This window comes from Phycodurus eques, chromosome 6, assembly GCF_024500275.1.
Source record: "Phycodurus eques isolate BA_2022a chromosome 6, UOR_Pequ_1.1, whole genome shotgun sequence".
Classification (NCBI taxonomy): Eukaryota; Metazoa; Chordata; class Actinopteri; order Syngnathiformes; family Syngnathidae; genus Phycodurus; species Phycodurus eques.
Genome location: NC_084530.1, coordinates 10,205,032 through 10,224,684, shown reverse-complemented (window position 1 = coordinate 10,224,684; position 19,653 = coordinate 10,205,032). Strand labels below are relative to the sequence as shown.

The following is a 19,653-nucleotide window of genomic DNA, read 5'->3' as shown; positions in this document are numbered from 1 at the left end:
AAAAGAAATGTCTACTACTACTTGAGGTGTGGTGATTATTTCCCCAATTGGAAAAAAACACTCCAAAATTGGAGTGGAGCCTAATTGACGAAATATCTATGTATTATGAGTATAAATGTGTCATAAATTGAATCAAAAACTGGTTTTCCCTGCACCCATGTAGGATTGTTGTGTTCCTGTTTAAGGAAATATGAAATTGTTTGTTTAAAGTAGCAAAAGTGTAGACAGATTTACAATCATTTTCTATTGGTTGTCATTTAAGAATGTATGTTTCTTATTCAGTAACTACTATACTAATACTACAAAATAATGCATTTATATTTTCAGCTAATGTTCATGCTAAAGAAATTCCTCTCTTTCAATTCTATTCAAGATCTTGGATCACCGTCTTGGGATGATTTAGAAAATGACCTTCCAGATGAGTTGATTCCGAATGGTGGAGACCTGAGCCTCATGGGTGGGATGCCTACAAATGGCGGAACAGCACCTGGGAATGGTGTGCCTGGTGGTACCACTGTGGTCCCAGATGCTGCTGCAAAACACAAGCAGCTCTCAGAGCTTCTTCGAGCTGGTAGTACCTCCACAATCACAGGTGTAGGGCTGAGCTCCGGAAGCCCTCAGCCCGGAAGTATGGGTCCTCAGCTTGGCACACCTTTGGGAAAGAGCCCGCTCAGCCAAGGCTCCCCTAACAGTCACCCATCTCCTCAAGCCCAAAAAGCAGGAACACCAACTGGAGTACCAGGACAGAACAACAGCAGTGCTGCAACATTGAGTCTGAACAACCCAGGCTTCAATCAGCCTTTGATGAATAATAGCCAGGGTCATTCTGGGCTGTTAGTGCAAGGTGGGCAGCCCCAACCTGGGCAGGTTATGAATGGGGGTCTTGGGCCTGGTGCTGGAAGAGGACGAGGAGCAGGGGTCGTCGGCATGAAGTACCAGGGGCAAACGATGCAAGGAGCGGCATCAGGAGCCGGCAGTGCTTTGGCAGACACTCTGACCCAGGGAGGGCAGCAGATGGGTGCACATGCTACGCTCAGTGCAGCACAGCAAGCAACTAACATTAACAAGGTAAGTTGCAGCCCTATGTATTTCAAAAGAATTTTTGTGCTGTCTTGAGCCTAGACTTGCATTTTAATGGGCCCATGTCCACGATATGCACTTTTGTATGAATGCTTAATTTCCTTTTCTAAAAAGTTTTTGCTTAAAAGAACTAAGCGGATGAGGTTGGATAGTGGATGCCATTTGTAAACATTAGTAATTTTCCTTCGCCGTTACCCCATGATGTGCATGTTTTCCAGGGTAATGGCTTTCTGAGTGTGTTAATACATTTTCTTCAGAGTTCATCCAGGTTTGACATTGATGTACAGTGGGTACGGAAAGTATTCAGACCCCCTAAAATTTTTCATTTTATACTGCAGCAATTTGCGAAAATCATTTTAGTTAAATTTTTCCTCATTAATGTACTCACAGCAATTGACAGAAAGAAACAGAATTGTTGAAATGTTTGCAGATTTATTAAAAAAATAAAAACTGAAATATCACACAGCCACAAGTATTCAAACCCTTTGCTCAGTATTTAGTAGAAGCACCCTTTTGAGCTAATACAGCCATGAGTCTTTTTGGCAATGAATGATTTTCCACACCTGGAATTGGGGGTCCTCTGCCATTCCTCCTTGCAGATCCTCTCCAGTTCTGTCAGGTTGGATGATGAACGTTGGTGGACAGCCATTTTCAGGTCTCTCCAGAGATGTTCAATTGCGTTTAAGTCAGGGCTCTGGCTGCGCCATTCAATAACAGTCACAGAGTTGTTCTGAAGCCACTCACTTGTTATTTTAGTTGTGTCCTTAGGGTCATTGTCTTGTTGGAAGGTGAACTTTCGGCCCAGTCTGAGGTCCTGAGCACTCTGGAGAAGGTTTATGTCTAGGAGATCCCTGTACTTGGCCGCATTCATCTTTCTTTCGATTACAACCGGTCGTCCTGTCCCTGCAGCTGAAAAATACCCCCAGAGCATGATGCTGCGACCACAGTCCTTCACTGTTGGGACTGTATTGGACAGTGCTTTGTTTTCTCCACACATACCGCTTAGAATTAAAGCCAAAAAGTTCTATCTTGGTCTCATCAGACCAGATAATCTTATTTCTCACCGTCTTTGAGTCGTTCAGGTGGTGGTGTTTTTTTTAGCAAACCCCATGCGGGCTTTCATGTGTCTTGCAGTGAGGAGAGGCTTCCGCCCGGCCACTCTGCCAAAAAGCCCTGACTGCTGGAGAGCTACAGTGGTGGTTGACTTTCTAGAAGGTTCTCCCATCTCCCGACGGCATCTCTGGAGCTCAGCCACAGTGATCTTTGGGTTCTTTTTTTTACTTCTCTCACCCAGGCTCTTCTTCCCCGATTGCTCAGTTTGGCCTGACGGCCAGCTCTAGGAAAGGTTCTGGTCGTCCCCAATGTCTTCCATTTAAGGATAATGGAGGCCACTGTGCTCTTAGGAACCTTAATTGCATCAGAATCTTTTTTGTAACCTTGGCCAGATTTGTGCTTTGCCACAATTCTGTCTCTGAGCTCTTCCGGCAGTTCTTTTGACCTCATGATTCTCATTTGCTCTGACATGCACTGTGAGCTGTAAAGTCTTATATAGACAGGTGTGTGGCTTTCCTAATCAAGTCCAATCAGTATAATCAAACACATCCGGACTCCAATGAAGGTGTAGAACCATCTCAAGCATGATCAGAAGAAATGGACAGCACCAGAGTTAAATATGTGAGTGTCACTGCAAAGGGTCTGAATACTTATGGCTGTGTGATATTTGAGTTTTTCTTTTTTAATAAATCTGCAAAAATTCAAAATACAAAAAGTCAATATGGGGTGTTGCCTGTACATTAATGAGGAAAAAATGAACTTAAATGATTTTCGCAAATGGCTGCAATATAACAGAGGGAAAAATTTAAGGTGGCCTGAATACTTTCCGTACCCACTGTACCATTTATTTCACATAAGGAAAGCATTAACGCCTGACAACTTTAGGTGTTGAATCAATTAGTGGACGCATCAACTTTATCACTGCACATTTGCGATTATAGCTTTAAATTGAGTAATCTGTAAAATTTCTGCATAAATTGGTCATAAAATGTAGTCTGAAATCACAAGTGTAAACAGTGTGCTTAAATTAATACCACACAATTATATTTTTTTCATATTTTTATAGTGTGTAACGTAAACATTCACAGAACAGGGACAAAAAAGTAAATGAACCCTTGTATTTGATAACTGGTTGACCTTCCTTTGGCAGCAATAACCTCAACCAGACATATCCTGTAGTTGCAGATCAGACCTGCACGACGATCAGGATGAATTTTGAATGAGACCTCTTTACAAAACAGTAGCATTTCAGCAAGATTTCTGGGATGTCCGGTGTGAATAGCTGTCTTGAGGTCATGCCACAGCATTTCAATCAGGTTGGGGTCAGGACTTTGACTGGGCCAATCCAGAACATTTATTTTATTCTTCTGAAGCCATTCTGTTGTTGATTTACTTCTGTGTTTTGGCTTATTGTCCTTTGCAAAACCCATCGGCTTTTGAGTTTCAACTGTTGGACAGATGGCTTCAACTTCTGGAAAATATCTTGATAAACTTGTGAATTCATTTTTCTATCTTTTCAGTTTTCTGTTTTTCATTTTTCTACCATGCTTCACTGTTGGGATAACGTTTTGACGTTGGTGTGTTGTGCCATTTTTCCTCCACACATGGCATTGTGTTCCTCCCAAACGATTCAACTTCAATTTCATCTTTCCACAGAATATTTTCCCACTAGTGTTGTGGAACATCAAAGTGCTGCTGAGCAAACTTCAAACGTCCAGCAAAAGCTTTCCTCCCCGGTGTCCTCCGATGAACCCCATTCTTTGTTTATAGAAGCTATGGTGTCTTGATCGTCCATATTTCACTGTTTTTTTGTTGTTGTTGTTTTTTTAAAAATTGGTAAACACCGATTTGCGCTTGGAACGCCACTTTTTCATCACCAAAATTGACATATGCCCCCCATGTCTTGGTCTGACGTCAGTGGCAGAAGTGGAGACTAAATTCACCGTATATCCGGTGTGGAAAAAGGTATGTACTATACTATAAATTGGCAGTATATATCGTAGCCGTCGGGCAGAATTTCCCCACCTCCAAAATGACAACTTTTTTGAAAAAAAAAAACAAAAACAAAAAAACAGACAGCTTGCTTGAGTTTCCAAACATCGCTTTGTTCAAGTTGGTATTATATCTTATTGCTATCATATACTGTTGCACTCGCACATGAACAACAGCTAGCGCCCCAAAATTTAATACCTAATATAATATGGTAAAAAATTACAAATTTATTAGGGTGTCATTTTAAACACGGCGGCAGCCCGAGACGTCCTTGTCACTCGGTCAAGCCAAGCAATCATATATCACTGCACTCGCTCACATAAGCACAACAGCTGAAGCACCCCAAAATAATGTTCCATCGCTAATTTTTATACTGGATATCCTATAGTTTATTTAGCTTTTATATTATTTGTCTGTCTTTTCTAGCAACTCAACCGTAATTTCAATCCTCTGTATGTGTTATGCACATTGAAGAATTCACAACAAAAGTACCTTGTACCTTAATATGCTAATATATTATGCGGTCATTGAATGTGAGTGCGAATGCTTGTTTGTTTTTATGTGCCCAGCGATTAGCTGGCGACCAGCTCAGGGTGTACACTGCCTCTGGCCCAGAGTCAGCTGGGATAGGGTCCAGCACGCCCGTGACCCTTGTGAGGATAAGCGGTACGGAAAATGGATGGATGCATGATTAAAATGGTGTGAACACGTCATGATGATCCAGCCTTGCATTTCAAAGTCCAGCCTTGCATACTTTGCAAGCCGTTCACATTTTTATGGGGGGGTGGGGGCCATGTCTCCGGTTTGAGAGCGCAGAGTGCTACCAGTGAGCTAAAATTGTGATGCTGCCGATACAGCTCAGCACCAATGTATGTTGTTGTAGTACCTTGCATCATGTAGTACCTTGCATGAGCCAAAAAACATAATTAACAATGTAAATTTGTCGTCATTACCTGAGTTTACGCTGATGACTTGCACTCAAGTGAATCAGTCACGGATGCATAGTCCGGACAGTAGCTGCTGACAGCCAGCCTCAAGCACACTTCCAAATGTTCATCAGTTAGGGTGGAACGGTACTTGGACTTAATGATCATGTGGGAAAAGGCTGACTCACATAAATAAATGGAGCCGAATAATTCAGTCAAAAAGGTAGCACAGTTCCTCATGTTGGGGTACTTTAGCTCTATGAGTAAGTTCCAAAACTGTCCATGAGCTCTGGACTTCAGCTCAATGTCTGCTTGTAGGGTAAAAATCTCATCTTCCACCCCAGAAGAGTTCAGGGGAAACAGTGTTGCAATTTTTGATGCGAGTGAATCAACCTCAGCATCTTTCCGAAAAGGATAGCACCTGAATGTAGCGACTGGCTTGAGCAAAGAAAAGTCTTGAAAGCGTTTGTCAAACTCTGACAGACAATTGTCAATCAGTTCTGTGTAGCGTGTACTGTCAAGTTACACACAGGCCTTCCCTTGCATCTCCAGCTCTGATGCCAGGTTCTGAAAGTTTGCCAAATCATGACGCTGCAGCTTTGAGGAGAGACGTTGCATCTTTCGTTTGAAAGCCTTAACTGAGCTGATCATATTGATCACTGTTTTGTCTTTTCCTTGCAGCTCTAGATTAAGGTCATTCAACATGTTTGTCAGATCGGTTAAAAATGCCAAGTCTAACAGCCACTGACCCTCATTTAGTTGCTTGTATTCTGTATGTCCAGCTCCACGGAAAAACTCCTTAATCTCCGGATAGAGCTCTCGAAATCTTTGCAGGAATTTCCCACGACTAAGCCATCTCACGTCAGTGTGTAGCAACAAGTCAGCGTGGTCGCACTCAGCCATCTCCAAATGTGCGCGGAATAACTGTCTTTGAAGAGATGTGGCTCCAATAGAACAGGCGATCTTCGTTGCTACGTCCATGATCTCTTTCATGTTGAGCATTTTAGTGCATAACGCTTGTTGGTAGATTATGCAATGGTAATTCAGGAAGTCTGGGAAAGCATCATCCTGCCTGCCTAAATCCATTCATGCGGCCAACCATTGCCGGGTGCTCCATCCGTGGTGATAGACACCAATTTGTACACCGGGAGCTGGGTTTTTGAACGACTGAAATATGTCCTCTCCTCGCGTCTGTTCTTTCATGGGCAGTACTGTTAATAGCCCCTCTTTTGCAGCAATATCACTAAACACCATACGAATGAAAATGCACTTCTGGGCTGTGTCACTCACGCCCGTAGAGTGGTCCAACTGCAGTGTGAAACACTCACAATCTCTGATGTTCTTCCACATTTGCTGGGTTAAATCCTCAGCCATGGCTTCACAGCGCCGTGTAACTGTACTTCTTGACAGCTGGAGAGCTTTGATCGTAGATAATATTTCTGCCTTATTTTTAAAGTCCCAGAACAATCTTTTACCATGTCCTTCTTGGAAGGACTTCTTGTTCTTAACGATGATGCGACTCACCCGGAACGATGCTTCGGGGTGGATGATAGGCTGATGTCCTTTTCTTTTTTTTTTTTTTTTTTTTTTTTTTTTTTGGTCACGCAATGTCATGCGATCTACCAATACTACCTTCGCGATCGACGCTTTGAGCACCCCTGCATTCGACGATTGATGTAAACATAACAAGGCGACTTTCTTTTATCTAACTTTACTATTCTCACTCGTTATTGTCTTAAACATCCAGAATTTCAATATAGGTGACAGTTATGCCCCAGGCTTGCTTGTGAGCCAACCAAGTATGTTAAGTAGTATGGGGAAAACAGCTGGGGTTCTGGCGCTGACATCACAGGCTCGAGCAGGGTTTGGACTGAAATGAGGGCGGGCTAAGATCTGCTAAAAACCAGCTTTATTGGGGGGAATTTTTTCTGCAGACCATGTTTTTAAGTCCAACTGACTGACACTCAATTGACACGCTAGCGTTCCGTTTTACCTCATTGAGCATTCTGCGCTGTGCTCTTGCAGTAATCTTTACAGGACAGCCATTCCTTGGAAGAGAATCAACATTCCTCAACTTTATGCATTTATAGACAGTTTTTGTTAGACCCAGTACACACACAAAAACAATCAGCCTAGTTTTGTGCCGATTTTGCCCCTTCCCAACCAAGCACATCAAACACCAGGCAATCTTAATTCTTACAAGATTATCCTAAAATTGTCCTTTGGTCAGATGTTTAAGAGTGGATTCATCCCGATTTTAGGTCCGAAACAGGTCGGGCCGACAATCTTAAATAATGAACATATTAAATATTTACGCCCAAAACTCGTGTGTGGGGAAAGCTGACTTCTCTCATGTCATGATGCCGTGAACAGAATTTAGCCAATCAAAGAAGCACCCAAGACTGACGAACATGGAAGCGACCATTAAATGAAAACAAAAATGTTTTACCCGATGTCGTTTTATTTATAACAATGGGTTCAGCAAGAAGTATTTTCCAAATCTAGTCGTTTTTAGAGAACATCACCATTTTACAAGGCTCTCTGCTCCGGCAACCTACGGGAACACTCTGAAAACATTGGCACATCTGGAAGTGTTTCTTCTTCTTCAGTTTTGTGCGATTACATGTGATCACGCAAGACTTAGAGAACGGCGGTACAACAGAATCTTTGTGTGTGGTCTGCTGTTTTGAATTTCTTGGAGCTCACTACATACATGACGACCAAAACTATTGAATGCCTGTTTTTTTTTTACCTTTTAGTGTGGGTTCTGTAGCAGATGATTAAAAAATCTTTTGAGTGGAAAAATCTTTTTGTGTACCAGGCTTAACCGTGGACCAATGAACTTCGAGATACTTTTGTAACCTTTTCCAGTTTTTAGTCAACAATTCTTAATCATAGGTCTTCTTATATATATATATATATATATATATATATATATATATATATATATATACACACACACACACACACACACACACACACACGTGTATATATATTAGGGCTGTAACGATTTTGTATTGAAACCGAAAATCGCGGTCTTCAAATACACAAACCCCCGTTGTCTTTGAAATGGCCAAACCGTGACACACCCTTTCAACTGTGTGCCTCCACGCCACACACAGGCATATGCGCTCAGTGCTACCAGACTTAATATAATTAATATAACAAGAATACTAATTATTATTATTATGTAAAATAAAGTAATAAACCCTAAGCCTAGCTTGAAGATACAGTGGTGTGAAATAGTGTTTGCCCCTTCCTGATCTTTTTTCCATGTTTGTCACACTTAAATGTTTCCCATTGTAGTGTATATTGGTTTTGGATAAAAGCGTAATTAATTTTGGAAAAGAATAGGCCCGAAAGCGAACGCCTGGGTTTACTTCCGATTTAGTTCGACGTAGGTTTGTTACAGATCAAGGCTGGGAAAACAGATCGAAGCCGCATGGCCGACTTCTTCGATCAGACAGCGCCGCCGTCCTGGTCCAGGGTCGCTTTCGCGCCGTGGTGACAATGAAGAAAAAAGGGGAGGGAGAGAGGTTGCGAAGCATGGCAGAGCCGCAGCTTGGGTAACTTTCAGCATGAAGTTGAGAAGAGAAACCTGAGGAGGCGGAAGCCACAGGGTTAAATACCCAAGGGGCGTAGCTGAGAGATGGGGGAAGTGGAGAATACCACGACCGTCAACTTGAATTTAGTCTACAATTTGGCCCATAAAAATGGGTTTAAAAAGCATATATTAATCTAAAATACTCCCAACTTTGCACTCTCCCACGCTTGGGAAAGAATTGTAATAAAAAAAACTATTGTTACAACTCTCGTGCAGGCGCTAAATTAAGGTTCCTGGCACAATCAGTTTTTACAGGTTGATATCAAACACCAATGCCAAATTCAGAAGAACAAATTTGGAAGGCAGCCCGTAAAAACACAATCACACATCCATCAAGGTATGCATTATGAATATTCCTGAAGGTTTGTTTTGTTTATTACAAACGTGGGATTTCTTTGTCATTTTAATGTCCACAGGCAGTGTCTCCAACCACCACTGGGGGGTGATCGTGTTCCATTGTTCAACAGTCATCAATCACTTCCTTCCCTTCCCAACCATGCTGTGCCAGTCATGAGGAGACTTGCAATCAGTCCCATGGCTTCTGATGAAATAAACCAGGTTTCCTGTGTCTCGTGACAACAAACCGGCTGGTTGAGGTTCAGGAAGCAGGAATGCAAAAGTTGATCAGTTCCGTTGACAACCGGGCCATAGGCGTAGTCATCATCAAACATATTTTAATATTAGTAAAAGACAACAAAAGTAACGACAAAATTCAATTTTTAAATGGTTTTTGATTAAGGGAGAAAAAAAATCCAAATTTACATGGCCCTGTGTGGAAAAAGTGATTGCCCTCCAGTTAAGGAAGACTATATAACTGTGGTTTGTCATACCGGAGTTCAATATCTCTAGCCACACCCAGGCCTGATACTGCCACACCTCAATCAAGAAATCACTTCAATAGGACCTGCCTGACAAAGTGAAGTAGACTGAAATATCCTCAAAAGCTAGACATCATGCCGAGGTCTAAATAAATTCAGGAACAAATGAGAGAGAAAGTAAGCTTTGGGACTCCAGCGAACCACAGTGGGAGTCATATCCCTCAAATGGCGAAAACATAGAACTAGGGTTAGGCATCGAAAATCGAGAACCCATTGGAACCGGGACTAAGGTTACGGTTCTCCCGGAACTGTCCAAATTTCGGTTCCCAGTTTCGATGCCTGTTCCTCCAGCCGTGAAGAAGTAGTGGCGAAAAGCAACGAAGAAGCGGCGTAAACCAACGAAGAAGAACGGGAGTGAACAAAAGTGTGTCTTAACTTTGTTAAAATGAATGACCAGTCGCCTCAGTGCAACACTTGTAATAAGATTATATTATGTAAAGGAGTTTTTCCCGACGTGTAGCGTCTGACGCGCTCCGAGCCTCAGCCTACACTGCACGGAGCTTCAATGAAGTCAACCCTGTCAACTGGGTGAGTGAAATAATAAAATACGTCTATGCCATCATTGAGACAGCTAACACGGTAAACGTGTTTTAGCGTTTATTTTAGTCTTCAGACCAACGTAAACAGTTAAAATAGCTATTTTAACAATGCTATATTTAACTTTTAGCTGAAACATTAATTATTGAATATTAAGTCAATTGAGTTAGTTCCACGCACACACTTCCTTTTAGTTCATAAGTTTGATATTGATACTGGTTATAAAGAAACACGAGTCAAATGTTCATTTTAGTCCATGCTGCTAAGAAAATGGATGTTCATAATTTGGACACCCTTTATTTAAACCATGCAAACCTTTTTGACCCAGCCCCCTAAAAGAATCGAAATCGAGAATCGTTTGGAACCGGAATCGAACTGAGGAAGCGGAGTCAGAGTCGCTCAAATTCAAACGATGCCCACCCCTACGTAGAACAGTGATGAACCTTCCCAGGAGTCGCCAGCCGACCAAAATTACCCCAAGAACGCAGCGATGACTTATCCAAGAGGTCGCAAGAGACTCCACATCATCCAAAGAACTGCAGGCCTCACTTGCCTCAGTTAAGGTCAGTGGTCATGAATCCACCATAAGAAAGAGACTGGGCAAAAATGGCCTGCATGGCAGAGTTCCAAGACGAAACCCACTGCTTAATAAAAAGAACATAAAGGCTCGTCTCAATTTTGCTAGAAGACATCTTGATGATCCCCAAGACTTTTGGGAAAATACTCTGTGGTCTGACAAGATGAAAGTTGAACTTTTGGAAGGTGTGTGTCCCATTACATTTGGCGTAAAAGTATCACCGCATTTCAGAAAACAATAAAATGTGGTTGTAGTGTGATGGTCTGGGCCTGTTTTGCTGCTTGAGGACCTGGAAGACTTGTTGCAATAAGTGGAACCATGAATTCTGTTGTTTCCCAAATAATCCTGGAGGAGAATGTCCGGCCATCTTTTCGTGACCTTAAGCTGTAATGAACTTATGCAGTAGAACAATGATCCAAAACACACCAGCAAGTCCACCTCTGAATGGCTGAATAAAAACAAAATGAAGACTTTGGCGTGGCCTCGTCAAAGTCCTGACCTGAATCCTATTTTGATGCTGTTGCACGACCTTAGAAAAGCGGTCCATGCTCAAAAGCCCTCCAATGTGGCTGAATTACAACAATTCTGCAAAGCTGAATGGGCCAAAATTCCTCCAGAGCGCTGTAGAAGACTTATTGCAAGATATCACAAACGCTTGATGGCAGTTGTTGCTGCTCAGTGGTGGCCCAACCAATTATTAGGTATAAGGGGCAATCACCTTTTCAACACAGGGCCATGTAAGTTTGGATTTTTTTTTCTCCCTTAATAAAAACCTTGATTTCAAAACTGCATTTTGTGTTGCCTTTGACTAATATTTGAATTTGTTTGGTGATGGGAAACATTTAAGTGTGACAAACTTTGAAAAAAGTAATAAATCAAAACAGGGTAAACACTTTTCACACCAGTGTACATTTTTTCATCAAGCCTCCTCCGGCGCATGTCATGTGGCTACTCTTCTCATAAGTGAAGTGAGCAAACCTGTGGCTTCTGGCTAGGCTAATATTGCTAGTTCAACTATGCGAGGAGAGCGGAAGAGAAAAAGTAACACATCTAAAGTAAAGGCTGAAAGAGTCGCAATTATAGCAAATGGATGGATATTCCGTGACAAATAAAGCTACATGACCGTAACCGCACACCCGAAGCTACTTGCAGCAAGCCTGTGACGCATATTATTCTGTGAGCATGCTTTAAACTACTAATGAGACCCAGTTGTAGTTTACTGTAAAACCTAGACACACAACAAAAAGAATTAGGCACATTGTATATTCATGTACAATATTTATATTAATATATACAAGACACCAGATAGCTTAATGCTAGCAGTCAATGCGAAACCCTATTGACGAGCTAGCTAAAGTCAGGATTAGATAACTGGAGATTTACCGGCAAATAACGAATATCCTCACAGGCGCAGTTAATCGAATTTTAATCGTGATTGAGTTTGGCTGCCACGAGTAATTGAGCCTGATCGTCTCATTGATTTATTTATTCAACTTTAAATTGCGGGCACTGCTGCATATGGAAAGTGCTTCATTTGGAGCAGTGCCCGCAGCCCAGCGAACGTATGGTTAAGGCTTCATAAAGTAGTGGCTCCGCGCTCTGAGGCTAACATCAAAATAAAAGCCTAAATGGCATTGATGTCCAATGTTGTAATATATGTAGCTTTTATTTTGACGTTGGCCATCTCAGGACGTTGGCGGAGAGGCGCCGTGTCACGGTCAGAAATAGTGTAGCACTGTATTAACAATTATTGTCGCAGTTGTCTTGACTTAAACTTTTCAGCTGGCCTGATTGCAATGACAATACTCTGAGTAAATGGAGAGGTAACTCACAACTGCCGAGTCCTTTGCCGTTTGTGACTGTGCATGACTTACCAATGGTCAAGTAGAACGGAGACGTACCCGCCCTTGACAATTCACTATAGTGACAGGGATTTTCAAATACAAAGTCAGTGCTTACAGCCAAATGTTATTGCCTTTTATGCATGATCTGTATTTTTTATTTATTTTTTAAATCCGTTTTGCTTCATTAAATTGCAATTTATGATTGCACTTTGTAAGCCATATGTATTCAGTTAACCTCTGGTAAAGTAGAATCTTTTGAGGTCAATTTTTTTTCTTCCTATCATTTATTCTTATTTCGATTTATTTTGCACTGAAAACTGTTACATATTTTTTGCTGAAAAGTAGTGCTATAAAAAGATTTTTCTGTAATATGAGGAATAATCAATCCATCATCCATTTTCCAAACCGCTTATTCTCACGATGGCATGCTGGAGCCTATCCCAGCTGACTCTGGGCGAGAGCCGGGCTACATCCTGAACTGGTCGCCAGCCTGTCGCAGGGCACAGAAACAAACAACCATTCGCACTCACATTCATACCTACGGGCAATTTAGAGTCTTCAATTAACCTACCGTGCATGTTTTTGGGATGTGAGAGGAAACCGGAGTACCAGAAGAAAACGCGCGCAGACATGGGGAAAACATGCAAACTCCACACAGACGACGTCTGATTTTAACCTGGGCCCTCAGAACTGTGAGGCAGATGTGCTAACCAGTTGTCCACCGTTCTGCCATGAGAAATAAACGTGATGGGTAATTGTGAATACAATATTGAACAAAATAGTGATTATTATTTTGGCCAGAATCGTGCAGCCCTACTCACAACTATATATTCTTCCTAATCTGTGAAAAAACGAGTTAGTTTTATTCTTCTTTTTTTTTTTTTTTATTCTTCATTTTTTTTTTAGCTTGCTGTAAATGTGCATGCATCACACTACACTGCCCCGAAGAGGCCAAGGCGTGCACAGCAGGAACAGCAGATAATAATTTTGAAATCAGACTAAAATGTACCTGTTTTAGAATGCTAATGTTTTAAAATGCTAATAATCGGCCGATACCGATCAAGCCGAGCGGATCAATGTGAGAGTCATGCCTTTTGGTGTGTTCAAATTACACTGAAAGTTGGAATTTGTAGCTTCAAACTGAACAATGCCAAAGTTGAGGGCTCCCAGTGCCCACAAGCAGATGAATGAATTCTATGTCGGGCAGATGAGATTCATCTGACGTTTTGAGTTTGTCTGATTTTAGGAGGAGGGGTTCTGATTACAGTTTTGATTCAGAGCTCCAAAATTCTGACATTTGTGTACAACTTAAACGCACCATTAGTCATTGCACGCAAACTCAATGCAAGCTTTGTGAATTAATGTAACAATGAATGGAAGACCCCAAAACAATGATTTACCAATCCAAACCATAATGGAATGAGCTGAAATGTAAAGCTTGTGGGAAGATCATCATGAGTGCAAGTCCTTTCTGCCACTAACTAATGCTGAGCTGTTGTGCTGCCAGTGCATCCATGGTAGTTTAAGTAGAGCAGTGCGGTAACCGTGGTAGTTTTTTTCCCTCGCCCTCCGTAGAGTGACAAATTGAAATGTGGGCCTTTGTTGACACATTGTGTGTGCAGCACTGCTGCTTTCAGCCTTCTTGTTCTCTCGTCACCACACCACACCAGAAGGGTCAGCATAGCTCGGGAGAGTAATTTAAGGGTTAAGCACATTCTTGGGGTTTGTAAAGCGAATGTTGCAAATTTAGTCGTAATAATGTCATCTTTCTTGTCTTTCCAGATGGGTCTGGGTAGCAATGGGGGTACTTTTGGGACTCAGTCCTATGGACAGGGTGCTGCAGGGCCCGGGCAGCAGCTCAACCCTCAGCAGCAGCTCCAGAACAAGGCCACCCTCGCCAACAGTCTACCACCTTTTGCGAATGAACTCAAGGGGACAGCTGTCACCAGTGTCTCAAACATTGTATGTGCCTGAACATGTTGTGCCATAACCTTACTGTAAACAAGGGGTGGGAGAAATAATCGATTGTTTGATGCATTGTGATGCAGAACTATTCAGAATCGATTCATACATTTAAATTGTCAATTCTAAATAATGCTGGCAGAGTTAAAAATGTGGGAACCTTTGAAGTCGCAGGACGGACAGTCAATACCACGCATAAAGTGCTGAAATGTGAGCACAGGCTGACCCTCAACACTGCACAACAGTAAACAAAAAAATAAAAAAACAAATGAGTAAATGTGTGTGTGTATATATATATATATATATATATTATATATATGTGTATATATATATGTGTGTATATATATGTGTATATATATATGTGTGTATATATATATGTGTATGTATATATATATGTATATATGTGTATATATGTGTGTGTGTATGTATATATATATATATATATATATGTATGTGCGCGTATATATATGTGTATATACGTGTGTGTATATATATATGTGTATGTTTATATACCTGTATGTTTATATACATGTGTGTTTATATACATGTATGTTTATATACATGTGTATGTTTATACATATATACGTATACGTGGATACATTTGTATACATGTGTATACATGTGTATATTTATACGTATGTATATATATATATATATATATATATATATATATATATATATATATATATACACACGTATATATATACGTATATATATATACGTATATATGTATACGTATATATGTATATATATATACGTATAAATGTGTGTGTGTATATATATATATATATGTGTTTATATGTATATATATATATATGTGTTTATATGTATATAAATGTATACCTATACATGTGTATATATAACTATTATTATTATTTTTAACAACTATATTAACTTTAGGTGAATAAAAACTCAGACGAGCCATGTAACTTGTGCCGGAAGTGCACACAGCTTCTCTTGCTAGCATAGTGAATATACATTTAAGTCCGTCACCATCCTCATAACATTATGCAAAACAAAACCCAAACCAACTGAACTAGCAAATATAACTGCATTTATCTCAAGTTTGGGCTTTCAGGCTGTCCCTTTGTTAACACATCATCAAGCTATTAAAGACTTTATTTCAATTAATAACAGCACTCATATATCTTGTCTTTTTCACCTATGCACCACCCTCAGCAACAGGCAGCCATGTTACCACTGGCCAGCGGTGGAGGTGTGGCAGTGCCTTCAGCAGGCCCGACAGCCGACCCAGAGAAGCGCAAGCTGATCCAGCAGCAGCTGGTCCTACTGCTGCATGCGCACAAGTGCCAGCGACGGGAGCAGGCCAATGGGGAGGTGCGGGCCTGTGCCCTACCTCACTGTCGCACCATGAAGAACGTCCTCAACCACATGACACACTGCCAAGCTGGGAAGTCTTGCCAGGGTATGTTTGAAGTATTTAGGACTGGTGACATATATTTTAAGAAGATTTCATTAAATTACCAATGGTAATAATCCTTATTTTTCATAGTTTAGGTAAATGAGTGAAACCCCAAATGGAACTGTAAGATGGACAGGAAGAGTTCAGGGCCATGTTCTTATTACAGTCATGCTAATGGGTACTCAGAGTAATGAAAAGCCACACATGTTGCATTTTTGTTGTTGTTGCAGATAGTTTGGAATCACCGGTAGGTGTGCTAAGATCCGTCACTAACTGTAATTTGTACGCATCGTCCACATTCCGTCTAGTTCAATCGCGTTGCTGGATGTGCGGCTGGCTTGAGATAAGCCTGAAGTCAGTATTCAAGAAACATCACAAGGTGTTTCGGGTCTCACAATGTAAACTCCCACCGTGGTGACCGAGCCATGGGTGATCAGCCCCAGTTTTGCATCCAAACAGCTACCCACTGATCAGCACTTTTCAACCAAAGCCACCTGGCTTTTTCTGCAGCCTGGCTGGCAGATGGCGTCGCCCTCTTCTTTACGGGGCCTTGTCGAGTGAGCACCCTGCAAAACCTCTGCAGCCAACGTCTAATGGCTCATAGAATGTTTTCCAGCCTCTGTACTCTTCCACAAGTACCTGGTTTTTAGTAAGTTTGATTCCTATATGTTGTCTTCCCATACCACTGTCACTTCCAGCATGATCAGGGGTTTAGATGTCTCTGAGGTGATAATCATGTCTTGACAGAGTGAGGTTATCGCAATGTGATGTGGGAATGTCATATGCTTTCCCAGGTCAGCCTGCAACTGTCAAACAGGGGTTGTGTAGAAAAGGCCTGTTGGTGATTTTGCCTTAGCCTAGGGTTTCTCTCCAGCTCCAAATTCTCCAGATTTTCCGGAATTGGTCAGTTTATTGAGCTCTCTTCCTTGGGGAATCCTCCTCCACTGGTCAGCAATTCTCCCTCTTAGCTATATACAGTTCAAGATCTTCCATAGGTGCCAGAGTAGCTCTCGGCAGCAGGCCTGGATGGGATACTGATTGAGCTGTCTTCATGACTCTTCCACCTCTTTCAGACTTGGTTCCCTCTGATTGAACTCTGTTGTGTGTGGGGGGGGGTTGCTGGAGGGCCTTTATGCCATATTCTTCTTCCTTCACTTGGTCACTCAATTTGTCCTGGAGGAACAGGTTCACTTCCAGTTTTTAAACTCAACAAAAGACCACTGCACTCGTCTCAATGTAGTTTTTTCATGAAGCAGAATGGGTTGGCAATTAAGCCTGCTCACTTCCTGGCTCTCTGTCATCCCCTCCATTTGCCTCTACTTTGTGAAGGGTCATCAGCTTTTGACACAGGATGTTTTATGGTTCTCCCAATGACTGCTTCTCCTCATTAGCTGATTTCTTCACCCATTTCTTGAGAGTATGGCATTCCTGGCCCAGTTGTTATATTTTGGCGGCCCTGCGGTTCCTGTTGTAAGGGGTATCCATGGTGTTTTCCTTCTCAGTCTGGCCAAATCTTTATGAGGCACAACTTGTGATAATGGTGGTCAATGTTCGGAGTGGATGGTCAACCTCTCCCTCGGCTCTTTGATTGTTTGACACATCCTGGTCAAACTGCATCTGTCTGCTGGCTGGGGGCTACTTAATCTGCCGCTGTGGAACTACTCAGGGTTAGGAGGCTCTGGTCCCTGGAGGTAATGGCCTCTGTGGGATGGCTCCTGGCCAGGCTGCTCCCTCGTCTCACCAAGTACAATACATGTGTTGTAATTTGCTTCTCTGCCCAAGACATTTCTTTCTGGCCTTTCTTTGGTAAGATTCTTAGACCATGTGTGTTCTTGCACAGCTTTCTGCAAATAGATGTTCTCGTTGTCAATCGGTCTGCATGGTTGCTTAAGCCAAATAAGAATCATATATATATATACAGGTAAAGCGCAAGACTGTTAACCTCTATTTAATTTAGTTAGTGTCATGCATCTAATCCTGGCCACAGATATCACAGTGTCAATTAAACTCAATCACAATTTGAATGGACATTTACAGTCCCCTCCAAAGGTATTTAAGAATGATTGCTTGAACATGAGAGGGCTTGTTTTTGGCTTTGGGTTTCACCTGTGAAAACTGTATTTGCTACTAAGCAAACATAAAGCCCATAGAGCTGACTATGGGAGAAAAGCAAACTATTTTGAAGCTGAGAGAAGAGGGAAAATTCATCAGAGCTGTTGCACAAACATTGGGCATAGCCAATACAACAATTTGGAATGGTCTGAAAAAGAAACAAACTATTGGTGTACTGAGCAACAGACATCGAACAGGTCGGACAAGGGTATCAACAGCAGTTGATGACAGAAACATTGTGAGAGGTGTGAAGAAACACCCAAAGACAACAGTCAGTGACATCACTGCCAGCCTCCACAGGGCAGGGGTGAAGGTATCACAATCCACTCTTCGAAGAAGACTTTGAGAGACTAAATATACAGGCCATATCACAAGATGCAAACCACTCATCGGAAAAAAGAATCGGAATGCTAGATTGGATTTTGCAAAGAAGTACAGAGATGAGCCACAAAGGTTTTGAAACAAAGTTATCTGGACTGATAAGATCAAGATTAACCTCTACCAAAGTGATGGAAAGGCCAAAATATGGAGAAAGAAAGAATCTGCTTAAAGCTCCTGGGATCTGCTCCAATACACACAAGCTCATCCGTGAAGCATGGTGGAGGTAACGTCATGGCTTGGGCTTGCATGGCTGCTGCTGGAAGGGGCTCACTAGTCTTTATTGATGATATCTACTAAACCAATTTGCCTGGTAATTTCCAGAAAAATGCAACCAAACTAATCAGCAGAAGTTTCATCATGCAACACGATGAGGACCCAAAACACACTCCCAACACAACAAAGGACTTCATCAGGGGAAAAAAGTGGAAGGTCTTAGACTGGCTAAGTCAATCAGCTGACCTTAACCCAGTAGAGCATGCATTTTACCTCCTGAAGAGGAGACTGAAGGGAGAAACCCCCAGAAACAAACAAGAACTGAAAGAGGCATGGAAAAGCTTTTCAAATGAAGATTGCAAGAATGCAACAGTCTGGTGAAGTCAATGGGTCGCAGGCTTGATGCAGTTATTGCAAGTAAGGGTTATGCCACCAAATACCACGTTTATTGTCTTTGTCTGTTCTAATACTTTTGCTCACTTGAAAAGTGGGTGGCTTCAAACAAAAGGTGCTCCTCTGAGTTGTTTAACACAATAAATACCATGGAATAAAAACTGGAATTCTGAACTTTTGTCTCATATTCATATTTTGATCTGAAACCCAAATGTCTTCAGTGTACAACAAAAACAAAGGAATTGACCTTGCCGCTTCAATACTTTTGGAGGGGATTGTATGTATCAGGAAATATGGTTTCGTCATAAATCCAGGTAATCCAACCCAAACCGACAAATATGTCGTGTAAACGGAACAATTGTTAGTTCGTTTTACAATTTCCAAAGCTAGCTGGATGATAGTTTGTCACCCCATATCTTTTCAAGGAATTTTTGTTGTTTTTGTTTTGTCTAATCATCATCATAATCGAATAACAATAATAATCTAAAGCCAATTAATACACTGGAGTCGATCAAAATTTATGATGTAATCCTTCCTCTTAGTAGGTACATTTCTTTAAATCTCATTTGCTCTATTGTACTTGCTGCTTTTTACTCGTGTGTTTAGTTTTAGTCCCATCTCATTCTCTCACACTTAATCCTTCTGACTGCCATTGAGTATAGTTTCTGATAATGATGA

At 41.5% G+C, this 19,653-nt stretch overlaps 1 protein-coding gene across 6 annotated transcripts in view; it reads left to right on the top strand.

The window, feature by feature from the left end:
- crebbpa (CREB binding protein a) overlaps nucleotides 1–19,653 on the top strand; it is a 71,807-nt gene that overhangs the window by 13,283 nt on the left and 38,871 nt on the right. For 3 of the 6 annotated variants that reach the window (XM_061680708.1, XM_061680706.1, XM_061680704.1), the window contains exons 2-4: nucleotides 374–1,068; nucleotides 14,274–14,453; nucleotides 15,633–15,879. In XM_061680708.1, coding sequence (XP_061536692.1) covers nucleotides 374–1,068; nucleotides 14,274–14,453; nucleotides 15,633–15,879 — 1,122 coding nt within the window. Of the gene's footprint in view, nucleotides 1–373; nucleotides 1,069–4,077; nucleotides 4,099–4,694; nucleotides 4,792–9,071; nucleotides 9,214–14,273; nucleotides 14,454–15,632; nucleotides 15,880–19,653 lie in introns of those variants that run through there. The other 3 variants (XM_061680709.1, XM_061680710.1, XM_061680707.1) reach the window with 3 other exon arrangements.